Below are 12,580 nucleotides of genomic sequence, written 5' to 3'. Positions count from 1 at the left end.
GGTGAGGGAGAAAGGAGAGACTCTTCCTAAACGTTTCTGTCTTTTCTGTGGTATGGGAGGCCCTGTCTTCCCGCTTGTTGTGATTTCTGGCTCCAGGCTGAGCAAGGGAGGGGACAGTGCGATGGGCCAGGACAGGTGGCCTTGACATGTGATGCTTGCCCGCTGACCACTCAGTCTTCACTTTTAGAACGGTTTCCAGAAGTGATGGCAAAGTGTGGGCAGGACAACTAAATATAGTCCTGGGGCCAGGGCTCAGTCTGGGAGGGTCTATCTACTATTCACTCTGTGCTTCCACCCGTGGTGTCCACTGCTGGCTTCGCCTGTGAGTCCCCTGCCCTTGCTCTGAGCTTGCTGCTTGTCCTTTGCCTGTCTTCCCTAAGGCTAGGCTTGACCTTGAGTGGGCCTCCTGGGAGTCTCTTTTTGCCCAAGATCTCCAAACAGCCCTGTGAGTCCTGTGGGTCCTGTGGCCCTGGAGATGTGGGGGAGGGGAGGCCTGGGGATCCTGGAGAGGTAGGAGGGTAGCTGGTGGGGGCTCTGGGGAATTTGGGGCAGGGGCTGCGGCCTGAGGCTGAGCTAAGGGAAAGTCAGTGGTTAAGACCACACCCTGGACTCGTGTTTAGGAACTGGGTATGAGACAAGGTCCCCGTTAGCCACTATTTTGGGGGCTGGGGCTGAGAAATGCAGCTGATACTTCTTTGGGGATGGAAACCGAGTCCCCCTTTCCTCTTGGCCAGAACCAGAGCCCCTTTCTGTCTGAGACTTGACGTCTTTATAGGCTGGGGATCCTCCCAATCTGGTCTGGCCCGGGGCTAGTTCGTGGCTCCGCTGAGCCTCCCTGACGGGCCTCTCCTCCACCCAGGTCCATCATGTCGGCCGCGCCGGGCCTCCTGCACCAGGAGCTGTCCTGCCCGCTCTGCCTGCAGCTGTTTGACGCGCCGGTGACCGCCGAGTGCGGCCACAGTTTCTGCCGCGCCTGCCTGAGCCGCGTGGCTGGGGAGCCGGCGGCGGACGGCACCGTGCCCTGCCCGTGCTGCCAGGCACTCACGCGGCCACAGGCGCTCAGCACCAACCAGCAGCTGGCGCGCCTGGTGGAGGGGCTGGCGCAGGTGCCGCAGGGCCACTGCGAGGAGCACCTAGACCCGCTCAGCATCTACTGCGAGCAGGATCGAGCGCTCGTGTGCGGCGTGTGCGCCTCGCTCGGCTCGCACCGCGGCCACCGCCTGCTGCCCGCCGCCGAAGCCCACGCGCGCCTCAAGGTGCGGGGATCGCGGCCTCCGGCGGAGCGGGGGGCGGTGGGACCGGATTGTTGGCCGCAGCGGGGTCGGGCCGCTCTTGGGGTCGCCGCGTTGACCTGGATTCGGAGCTTCTGGGCCCGGGGCGCCTGGAGGAGCGGGGAACTCCAGGGGGCGGGGCGAGGCCGCTCGGGAATGGGGACTGGCCCCGGAAGGCGGAGTCTGGCGGAGAGGCGAGCCTGGAACCGGCACTCAGGGGCGGGCGCTGGGGAACCCGAGCGGCCGGGGATGCGGGGGCCGCGGCCTCCGGGCAGAGCGCGCTGAGCCGGGAGGAGAACGCGTGCCTGCGGCCGGGGCGCGGGCGGGCAGCTGGGCGGAGGCTCCGGAGGCTGGGACTAGAGGGGTGGCGTTTGGGGTCGGGCGGCCGCCAGGCTGCTTCGCTGAGGTCCACGTTCTGCTCCGAGCCGCAGAACTTGCTTGTGTAGGCCCGAGGGGCACGTCCAGCGGGGAGGGCAAGGCCGGCCTGGCGACGCACCTCCGTGAGCATGCCCAGGTTGGCACCGCGACCCAGAGCCAGGCTGCTTTTCTGGATGGGGCTGGAAGTCTGGAACGCTTCCAGAGCCCACACACAGTTGTGCGCACCCCAAGGTTCGTGGTTCCCACGGGGGCCCAGAAGAGACACCCAGGCATTAGCAAATAGAGACGCAGACACACGCCGGCTCGCCCAGGTCAGACGTGTGGCAAATCACACGCAGTTGCTGCAGGAGAGTATGAGTCTAACACAGGCCCAGGAAGGTCCATCAGGGAAAATTTGTTGGGCTTCGGAACAATAAACGACAGGTGTGGGGGCGGGAGGAGGCGGGCTCTAGAGGGGGGGGGGGCTGAGGACTAGCCCCCGGGGTGGAGCTGCCCCCCTCTTCTCGCGAATAGGTGGGTTGTGCTTCAGCGGGTTATCTTTACCCAGGAACATCAGCGTTGCCCTGCTCTTCTGCTTGCCCCCCTCCCCTCTAAAGAGGGCATGTCCCTGTCCTCAAGCTGGTATTTGAGGCCCCCGGACCGGACTCCCCCCACAGGGACACAGCCTCAGCGACCCTCCCCCTCCTGCCTTGCCCAGTCCTGCCTAGGCCAGTTGGTGGTCTCCTAGACCAGTGTAGGAGCTTCCTCTTCCCAGGAGCTTTCCCAACCCAGGCTCACCTATGCTGGTAACCCCAGAACTCCCAATCTGGTCCCGAGAGAGAGAGAGAGAATGAGAGAGAGAGAGAGAGAGAGAGAGAGATCTGCGAAGAGGGAATAGAGTCTATGACATGGAACAGAGCACCAGGTGACCCAGGAGCCTTGAGGGGGCAGGTGGGGCGGGATACTTTCTGCCAGGATCTGCATTAGTCCAATCCTAAACCGCAGGGAGGCGCCGGCAGGAATTCTGAAGAAGGGACCCAAGGAAGGATCTGAAGGAGGAGACAGGAAGGCTGGGGCGCGGCTGAATGCCTGGGTCCTTGGCCACGAAGAAGGGGGCTGGGTCCAGAGACTGTGCACCAGGACTCAAGCAAGAGTGGTCGAACGGGATCTGCCGGGGGCGGGGGACGGACGTGACCGCCTGAAACCTGCATGCCAATGACGCGCAGCAGACTGCTTTGGGGTCCCAGGCATAGTGGGTTGGGGGCTGCCGTAGCGGCCCCCGCGCAACATTCTGAGAGCCTTTGTGCAGCGGCTCCCCCCCAGCTTCAGTTTGAACTTCTGGAGCTCATCTGTGGTCAAGTCGTTCCCCGCCGCGCCCCCTTCCCCAGCCCCCGCGCAGCCAGGAAGGCGTCACGCTTCTTCCTCATGGCTTAGTCCTGTCGCCCCAGAACCTCTGACGGCTCCATGCTGAGAACCACCAGGTCTGCCCTGTTCTGCAGCAGGCCGGGCGTGGCCCCGGAGAACGTCCCAGGAAGGAGCGTGACCTGGGGGCTGGCCAGGGGGCCATGAGCCCAGTGGTGCAATCCTGGGGCTTCCGCTCATCCCCAGAGCCTAGAGGGTCTCTCAGTTTCCCTTAGGGGAGTGGGGGGGAGGCCGCGGATTTGTCACACCACCAATGAAGTGAGGCAGACTGCTCCCATCCTGCAAAAGAGGAAGCTGAGGTTGGAAGGCACAGGGGCGGGACTGGAACCCTCCGATCCCTTTCCCCTGCAAAGGGGTGGCTTTGTCAAGAGCTCTTAGGAGTCTCCCTACACCTGCATTTCAGGATTCACAAACTGACAGGCCCAGGGTAGGATCCAGCCCACAAGTGTGTTTGGTGACATAGCAGACATCCCTTCCCTTCCCTTCCCTTCCCTTCCCTTCCCTTCCCTTCCCTTCCCTTCCCTTCCCTTCCCTTCCCTTCCCTTCCCTTCCCTTCCCTTCCCTTCCCTTCCCTTCCCTTCCCTTCCTTCTTTCTTCTTTCCTTTCTTCTTTTCTTTCTTTTCTTTTTTTGTAAGCTTTACCTCCAACCTGGGCTGGAACTCACCACCCAGAGTTCAAGAATCGCGCGCTCTATGGACTGAGCCAGCCAGGTGCCCCAACACAGCAGACATTATTAAATGGCCTGCCCCCACAGCCCTTGGGTGTGCAGGAAGGTTGACTGGGGTGTTTTGCTATGGTTCTGCCTTTTTCTTTTTTTTAAGATTTTGAGAGAGAGAGAGAGAGAAGGAGAAAGAGAGAGAGAGAGAGATTATGAACAGAGGGGGAAGGGCAGAGGGAGAAGCAGACTTTCTGCTGAGCAGGGATCCCAGTGTGGGACTTGGATCCCAGGACCCTGACCCTAACCTGAGCCGGAGGCAGACTTAACCACCCAGGCACTCTATGGTTCTGCTTTTAAGGATGGGGTAAAGCCCAGGGAGAGGAGGAGGTTGCATTTCTTCTTCATACATTCTACACTCACCCAGAGAGGCCTGCTGTGTGCCAGTGCTGTACCTCTCTGCTGGAGGACACCAAAGCACATTTGTGTTTGTCACTGTCACAAAGACCTGTGCCAGGGGTGCTAACTGCTGAGGGCATGGGACTGGGAAGGGAAGCCAGGGAGGACTTCCCTAAATAGACAATGGGAGGGTAAGGCATGCTAGACATTAGGACTAGTGTGAGCAAGGGCCTGGAGATCTGCACATGAGTTTGGGGAATGCTGAGATGCTCACCTGGCTGTAGGGGGAGCTGGCATTGAGGCTGAGCCAGAGAGGGTAAGTTTGGGGTGGGAGGTGTGGGGAAGGATCAGCCCCATCACCTTTTTGTACCTCACCCCCCCAGACACAGCTGCCACAGCAGAAACTGCAGCTGCAGGAGGCATGTATGCGCAAGGAGAAGAGTGTGGCTCTGCTGGAGCATCAGCTCATGGAAGTGGAGGTGAGGGGCTCAGCACAGCAGGGCCTGGGTACTGGGCATGGGGCTGGGGGGCTCGCTCAGCTCAGTCCTTTTGCCTGTCTGCTCCCACAGGAGATGGTGCGTCAGTTCCGGGGGGCTGTAGGGGAGCAGCTGGGCAAGATGCGGGTGTTCCTGGCTGCACTGGAGGGCTCCTTGGACCGTGAGGCAGAGCGCGTGCGGGGAGAGGCAGGGGTTGCCCTGCGGCGGGAGCTGGGGAGCCTGAACTCTTACCTGGAGCAGTTGCGTCAGATGGAGAAGGTGCTGGAGGAGGTGGCCGACAAGCCACAGACTGAGTTCCTCATGGTGAGCACTTGGATGACCTTCCCTCTCTGCTTCTCAGCCAGGGTTCAGGGGGTCTCTAGAGACCCCATCCCATTGTCAGACATGGACTTTGACATCCAGAGAGGGACAGGGACTAGGCCAGGTCGCACATCGAGGGAGACTGGGCCCCATGACTGCTGTTATGGTTGTTTAGGTTGTGCAGTTTAGGACAGTGCACAAGGACACTGAATCTAAGTGGCACCATTCATGTCACAGACGTTGTAGGTTTGTATGTTTATTCGGACAGTCCTTCTACCAGGTGGAATTGGTCTCTTGAGGAAAGGGGGTACATTTATATAGTTCACACAGAGATAAAGGGCTAGGGTTGGCTTTACATTCTGGGTTTATTTTTGCTTTTCTGATTCTTTCTGGCCCCACACTTAGCATCCCCTGTGGTCCACCCATCCTCAGAAGTTCTCACTGTCTCCCCTCCCTGCCTCACCTCCATTTCTTTCTCTCTCTTTCCAGAAATACTGCCTGGTGACCAGCAGGTGAGATCAACGTGGTCTACCCCTTTTCCCAACTTTCTGTAGTCTTCAGGGACACTGGCTGGCTCACCCTCTAATCCCAGACAGCCTGTACACCCCTATTCTGTCCACCACAATCTCCCTGCATTTGTGTTGAGCACAGAAATGAACCTGAGCTGGTCCTCCTCCTCAGGGATCTCCCAGACTGATGCTGGGGATGGATGTGGGTGGGGACACAGGCATGAGTATGTGCTCTGTGCGGGTGCAGTCATGAAGGGCAGGGTGTACTGGGCAGGCTTCCTAGAGGAGTGAACATTTGTGTGGGGCGCTGGAGGAATGATGGGAATTGGTGAGGTGAAAAGTTGGGGGAAGAGGCCCTGTAGGCAGAGGGAAGAACCAATGCCAAGACTGGCAAGAGGGAGGGAAGATGAAGCCGGTGTGGTGGGTGAGGGCAGACAGAGGGCTATGGAGCTTGAATCTTATCCCCACAGAATGTTCTTCTTAAAAAAAAAAAAAAAGTTAGGGCACTTGGCTGGCTCAGTTGGTGGAGTGAGCGACTCTTGGTCTTGGGGTTGTGAGTTTGAGCCTCATGTTGGATGTAGAGATGACTTAATAAGTAAATACATTAAAAAAATTGTGGTAAAACATACATGATGTAAAATTTGCCTTTTTAACCATTTTTTAAGTGTACATTTTAAATTCGATGGTATTAAGTACATTCATGCTGGTTTGCCACCATCATTGCCATCTCCCTCCAGAACATTTTCATCTTTCTGAACTGAAACTCCAACAGAGTTGTAAGCCAGGTTGTGATGCAGGAGAGAGCCTGGAACCCTACCATGACCCCTGTCCTCCTCTCTTTGGGGTAACCTCCTGCCCTGCCCCTACCCTATGCCTCCTCCAGGAAGTCCATCCACAGACAGCTCCCACTTCCCACTCCCTGCCCCCAGGCTACAGAAGATCCTGGCAGAATCACCACCGCCTGCCCGTTTGGACATCCAGCTGCCTGTCATCTCAGATGACTTCAAATTCCAGGTGTGGAGGAAGATGTTCCGGGCTCTGATGCCAGGTACTGGGAGAGGCCACCTCTGGGTTCACGTTTGTAACTGTGTGGTTGAAGGCAGGTCCCAGCGACGTAATGGAGCCTCTCAGTCCCAGAAGTTATCAGAGAAGGTGCCCATTGCCCCTTTACCCTTGTCATCTGGGCTCAGAGAAGGACCTTGGAGGGCATGGGGCTTACAGGTGGGTGACTGATGTGGTGATGACTCTGCTTCCTGAAAGGAAAGCTGCTGCTGCTGCTGGCAAGCAGGGGAGGCTGGGGTCTGGGGTTGAGCCTTGTGTGATCCTTGGTCAGTTCCTGCCCCATCTGGACAGCAGAGGTGATAATGGAATTGGAGGCCGAGGATCTGCAGAGCTGGCACCTTGGGGACGGGCCGAGGCCAGGCACTGACTCTGGTGGCCCGGCTCTGGGGAGGCCCCTGAGAACTCTGCCTCTGCTCCCTGAGAGCTAGGTCACAGTGAGGAGCCACAGGTTACAGAACTCTAGGACAGGGGCACATGGCTGGTATAGCCCTGCCTGGGGGGAGGTGTGGGGGGAGGGGGCTCTGTTTTCCAAGGCAGGACTAACCCCAGCGAGAGATGGGCTCGAGACCGCTGAAGTCATACAGCAGCGTGAGGCAGGGGCCTGCCTAGGACTGGGCTTCCTGTCTCCTGCTTTGTGACCGGGGCCTCAGCTACGGACTTAAATGCTCATATGGCCCTAATCCTCCTTACTTGGAAGGAGGCAGTTATGGCCTCGTTTTCCCGCTGAGTCGGCTGAAGCTCGGAGAGGTACAGGCTTTGGGCCAAGCCAGTAAGCAGAGAGGGATTCACCTCCTAGGGCTGTGTGTGGGGGGGTGGTTAGAGCAGACCCGCAGGCCCCTCGGTTGGGAGAAGCTTGCACGGGTGTAGCCACGCAGGGCCTGACCACTTCCCCTCCTGGCAGTTACAAAGGAGCTGACCTTTGACCCGAGCTCTGCGCACCCGAGCCTGGTGCTGTCTCCCTCCGGTCGCCGCGTGGAGTGCTCGGACCAGAAGGCGCCGCCGGCCGGGGAGGATCCGTGCCAGTTCGACAAGGCCGTGGCGGTGGTGGCGCAGCAGGTGCTGTCCGACGGCGAGCACTACTGGGAGGTGCAGGTGGGCGAGAAGCCGCGCTGGGCCCTCGGCGTGATCGCGGCCCAGGCCAGCCGCCGCGGCCGGCTGCACGCCGTCCCCTCGCAGGGCCTCTGGCTGCTCGGGCTGCGGGACGGCAAGATCCTGGAGGCGCACGTCGAAGCCAAGGAGCCGCGCGCGCTGCGCACCCCGGAGAGGCGGCCCACGCGCATCGGGATCTACCTAAGCTTCGGCGACGGAGTCCTCTCCTTTTATGATGCCAGTGACCCCGACGCCCTCGAGCTGCTCTTTGCCTTCCACGAGCGCCTGCCCGGGCCCGTGTACCCCTTCTTCGACGTATGCTGGCACGACAAGGGCAAAAATGCTCAGCCGCTGCTGTTGGTGGGGCCTGATGGCGAGGAGGCCTGAGCCGCAGGCTGGGCTGGGGAGGGGTGCAGGGTCCTGCAGGCCTGGAAGGAGATGGGGGCAGGCATGGGTTGCCAGAGTTGAAGACAGGGCCAAGGGGTTGGGGACTGGAGACTCTCAAGAGTTCTGAGAAGTTGGGGGTGGAGTTTGTGGGGAACAGAGCTCTAAGGTCAGGTCAGTGAGATAGTCCCAGTCTGGAAACCAGGAGGCCCAAGGGTTCCAGGAAGAAATTGAAGTTGAGGGAAGGAATGAAAAGGGTCAGGGGTCTAGGGGGGAAGAACTCTGTCGAGCAAGGAGACCCTTCAGCCTCACATCCCCTCCTTCTTGGCGGCCTTGGAAGAGGGGGTCCAGACTCAACCATATGGAAAGATCTTTCCCTTAGCGGTTCTCCAACCTGGGCGTGCATCAACACAGCTTTTTCAAAGCATGTCATGGTGACTTGTTAAAGCAGAGTGCTAATTTCTGGTTCACTGGGTCTGGGGGCAGACCAAAATGTTTGCTTTCCTAACAAGTTCCTGGGGACATGCTGTTGCTGTGGGTTACAAGTGAGATCACCTGGAGAACCATGGCCTTAAGGCACCACAGTCTGCTCTGGGGGCTCTCTGTTACATAGACTCACTTATCAGATAGCTATCAGCTCTCAGGAGTAGAAAACCCACACTATCTTCCTCTGGAGATTCAACACCCATTTAAAAACTGCCAGAGCCCATGCTGAGTGAATAAACTGACCTCCAACTACTTCCCTTTGCCTCTGGAGTATATGTTTACTGAGTGTCTTGGACATCGAAGAAATCCCCCAAGTTGCCAACCAAGAGAAAGAGCCTGATGCTAATCCCAGGATGGGCCCTGCTGCTTGTGGAGAATAGAAGGCTCCCCCCCCTGCCCAACCAGCTCCTCTTGCTCTCTGGGGATGGCCCCTCACTGCCTACTCACTGGTTCACACCTTCTTTGGTTTTAGCTCAAAGACGCATTTCTTGGGCTCTGGAGTAACCACTGAGGCCCAGATTGAGAGTCCCTCTTCATTAGCAGGAGAGGCCTTTGGGAACTCAGGGAGGTGGGACTGGAGGCTGTTGCCCCTCCTATCCTGGGAGAAGATGATGGTGTGGGGCTATTAGCTCTCCCTTGTAGGGGATGCAGCTGCTGATGTGTGCAAGGGCCTGGAGACTCCTGGAAACAGATGCCTATATGGGAATCTTCTTGGGAGATAGAATGAAAAGAAGGCATGGGTGGGGTAGAAAGGCCTCAAGATCTGGCTGGGGGACATTCCTTGCTGTGTTTCCTGAAGAATAGCTCTGGGACACCCAAAAGAGGATTAATTTGAGAAGCTGTTTTATGCTAGAAAGTAAAGTAAAAGGGTTGATTGGATGTAAAATCCAGCAGCATTGATAGAGACAATTATATATAGAGATTATTCTATTAAATCCGTGTGAAGGGACAAATCACCTATCCGTGGGCCTCGTAACCTCCTTCTTGTCCACCTGGTTTTCAGTCTTGACTCATCCCATCTTTCCAAAAACATGAATGTGCTCATGGGATCCAACTGCTCAAAACTTGCAACCCAACTCCTGGTTGCCTGCAGGAGAAAGCCCTAGATCTTTGGTTCAGCATTTGAGATCCCCTTCTCTTCCCCAGCCTCTTCCTGTGGCCCTGCCCTGCATCCATGTACACTCTGGACCCACTTAACTCTTGGGCTTCCTGCACCGCTGCCACAGAAGTCTCTGTCACAGATTTTTTTTTTTTTTTTGCTTCCGGCTCATCCCACAGGAGTTTCCCTAAGCACCGCTGTCTCCTGTCCTCTCTAGATCTCAGAGCATCCTTACAAGGGGCATCCCAATGCACTCCTTGTAAGGGCCTTGCGGTGTCCGAGGGCCCAGCACCCCTTCCTGAGGAACTGCATACTCTGAGAAACAGGTGCCAAGGCAGCGCTATGTGTGTGAGGGTTTTGTGACAGAAGATGCCCATGTGGGAGCAAATGGGGCTGTCACATTGTGATGTCAGTCTGACCCCAAGTGAGGAGGGAGGGAGGGAGGGAAGGTTGGGGGCAAGTGATCTTGACAGTGGTGGGGATATTTATTTATTTATTTATTTATTTATTTATTTATTTATTACATTTATTTTTATTGGTGTTCAATTTGCCAACATATAGAATAACACCCAGTGCTCATCCCATCAAATGCCCCCCTCAGTCCCCATCACCCAGTCACCCCCACCCCCTGCCCACCTCCCCTTCCACCACCCCTAGTTCGTTTCCCAGAGTTAGGAGTCTCTCATGTCCTGTCTCCCTTTCTGATATTTCCCACTCATTTTTTTCTCCTTTCCACTTTATTTGTGGTGGGGACTTTTTTTACCAGCTGCCCGTGCAGGGAGCACTGTGTGTCCCCAGCGTGGGCCTACCTTTGTGTCCCCATCCACCCATGGCAGCTTGCTTGCACCGACGTGGGGGTAGATCTCATGGTTCTTCAGCTGCTGCCCTGTCTTTGCCCCGCTTTGTTGGATTTCTATCAGGAAGATTTCTTTCCAGGGCTACCGCTGCAGGTTCTTTCAACAGAAGTTTACCTTGGCTCGAGCTGTGTGCCCTGAGGGAAACAACTCTGTGAGCTGACCTCTGGCTGACAGAGTGAGAGGGGAGTCCCTGAGGCAAAGGCTGTCATGATGGGGCAAATTTGTCTAGTCAGAGTGTTCCTTGTTGGATGGTGGCCGCCTGACCCTTCCGAGGCTTATGAGGCCCACAGATAGGCCCATCTGAATCTCCCTGTTGATGTAGGAAGCTGAAATGGGAACACAGAACTGGGTCCCTCCAGCACTTGTGTCTCCAAAGACCACAATCTTCTCCTTTAGTACTTTCCCCTCATGGAGACTCTGGGAACCCAGAGCAACTGGCTGCTGAGAGGTTTCCTATGCCTTCTGACTTTCTTGTATACAAGAACACACTGGCACCTGCCAGGGTTGTGCTACACTGCCAGCAAAATTCTTTGTTAAGAGCTTGTTATTTGATCTCATTTGTCCTCATAGAGCTAGGCCTCACAATGACTAATGCCACTATGAGGCTATGTTGCCTATTTAAAAAAAAAATATTTATTTCTTTATTTGAGGGAGAGAGAGAGAGAGCGAGAGAGCGAGAGAGAGAGAGAGAGAGAGGGAGAGGGGGAGAAAGAGAGAGAGAGGGGAACAGAAAGAGAGAGAGTGCTTAAGCACATGAGCAGGGTATGGGGGTGGGCAGAGGGAGAGGGAGAAGCAGACTCCCCTCTGAGCAGGGAGCCCCAAAGTGGGGTGATCCTAGGACCCTGAGATCATGACCTGAGCTGAAGGCAGACCCTTAACCAACTGAGCTACCCAGGTGTCCTGGCTCTGTTGCCTCTTTCCCTGAGGTTCAAGGAATCCCTGGGAACATGATGGTATGGCTGTGAATGACCAAATCCACAGGTACATGATGCATCTTGGAGTATCAGCTTTACACCAAGATTATTATTATTCTTGGTGGTGAGAAAGTTGTATAATTTAACCAATAAGTAAACATTGCAAACACTCATATTAAAACAAACACATTATGGAGTATAGAATTTGCATGAATTTTTGAGTTTAAACCAGAGATGTCCACAAACTTTTGCATTTGTACTAGCTGTTTGGATCTAGACTTCTGGACCCCCAGGGATATGGATTCCTAAAATTATTTTAAAAAATTAAAAAAAATGCACAAATACACTTCATAATATCTTACAGATAAGGGGAAGTTCTCTGACCAGGTTTCCCTCCCCTCCCCATTCCTTTTTTTTTTTTTTTTTTAAATATTTTTTTAAAAATTTATTTATTTATTTATTTATGATAATCACACAGAGAGAGAGAGAGGCAGAGACACAGGCAGAGGGAGAAGCAGGCTCCATGCACCGGGAGCCCGACGTGGGATTCGATCCCGGGTCTCCAGGATCGCGCCCTGGGCCAAAGGCAGGCGCCAAACCGCTGCGCCACCCAGGGATCCCCCCTCCCCATTCCTAATTTCTTCTCTTTCTCCCTCATCAGAAATAATGTCTGTTGTTAGTTTGGTGAGTAGTTTTCCAAAGCTTCCTATACATAGGAAATAGAAAATACCCAGAAAATATGTAGTATTATATTTTACTTCCTATATAAATGATGTCATACTCTACATGAATATGACATATTCTACAACATACCTTTTTCATTTATTCATATAGTTAGGAGATCTATCTGTGTTACTTTGTAGTATGTACCTTCTCCTTTTTTTTTTTTTTAATTTTTTAAGATTTTATTTATTTATTCATGAGAGAGAGAGAGAAGAGACAGAGACAAGGCGAGAGGGAGAAGCAGGCTCCATGCAGAGAGCCCAACGTGGGACTCAATCCTGGGTCCTCAAGATCAGGCCCTGGACTGAAGGCGGCGCTAAACCGCTGAGCCACCAGGGCTGCCCCTACCTTCTCTTTTTAAAACTGCTGTGCTGTATTCCACTATATGAATGTGCCATTTCTTACTTAATCATTCTCTCTCTCTTTTTTTTTAAAAGATTTTATTTATTTATTCATGTGAGACACACACACAGAGAGAGGCAAAGACAGGCAGAGGGAGAAGCAGGCTTCCCAAGAGGAGCCCGATGCAGGACTCAATTCTGGGACCCTGGGATCA

General features: G+C 55.2%; 1 protein-coding gene and 1 long non-coding RNA gene across 3 annotated transcripts; one reads left to right on the top strand and one right to left on the bottom strand.

Moving 5' to 3' along the window:
• The first annotated feature begins 175 nt into the window (after window positions 1-175).
• TRIM72 (tripartite motif containing 72) lies at window positions 176-8,685 on the top strand. Of its 2 annotated transcripts, none has more exons than XM_038539741.1 (7): window positions 176-322; window positions 860-1,256; window positions 4,488-4,583; window positions 4,674-4,904; window positions 5,391-5,413; window positions 6,340-6,458; window positions 7,374-8,685. In XM_038539741.1, the coding sequence occupies exons 2-7, from the start codon at window positions 867-869 to the stop codon at window positions 7,946-7,948; spliced, it is 1,434 nt and encodes a 477-aa protein (XP_038395669.1). In that variant the 5' UTR covers window positions 176-322; window positions 860-866; the 3' UTR covers window positions 7,949-8,685. The 2 variants fall into 2 exon arrangements, with proteins under 2 accessions (XP_038395669.1, XP_038395668.1); XM_038539740.1 differs by having other exon boundaries at window positions 228-445.
• Window positions 6,041-7,571, bottom strand: LOC119872173. Its single transcript, XR_005360717.1, has 2 exons — window positions 7,163-7,571; window positions 6,041-6,755 (listed from the first exon to the last, which is right to left on the bottom strand). It is a non-coding gene; the product is annotated as an uncharacterized LOC119872173 (long non-coding RNA).
• Window positions 8,686-12,580: the final 3,895 nt, after the last annotated feature.

The sequence above is a fragment of the Canis lupus genome, chromosome 6 (genome assembly GCF_011100685.1).
Source record: "Canis lupus familiaris isolate Mischka breed German Shepherd chromosome 6, alternate assembly UU_Cfam_GSD_1.0, whole genome shotgun sequence".
Taxonomy (NCBI): Eukaryota; Metazoa; Chordata; class Mammalia; order Carnivora; family Canidae; genus Canis; species Canis lupus.
Note: the sequence above shows the minus strand (reverse complement) of the source record. Positions and strands in the feature narration are given on the sequence as shown.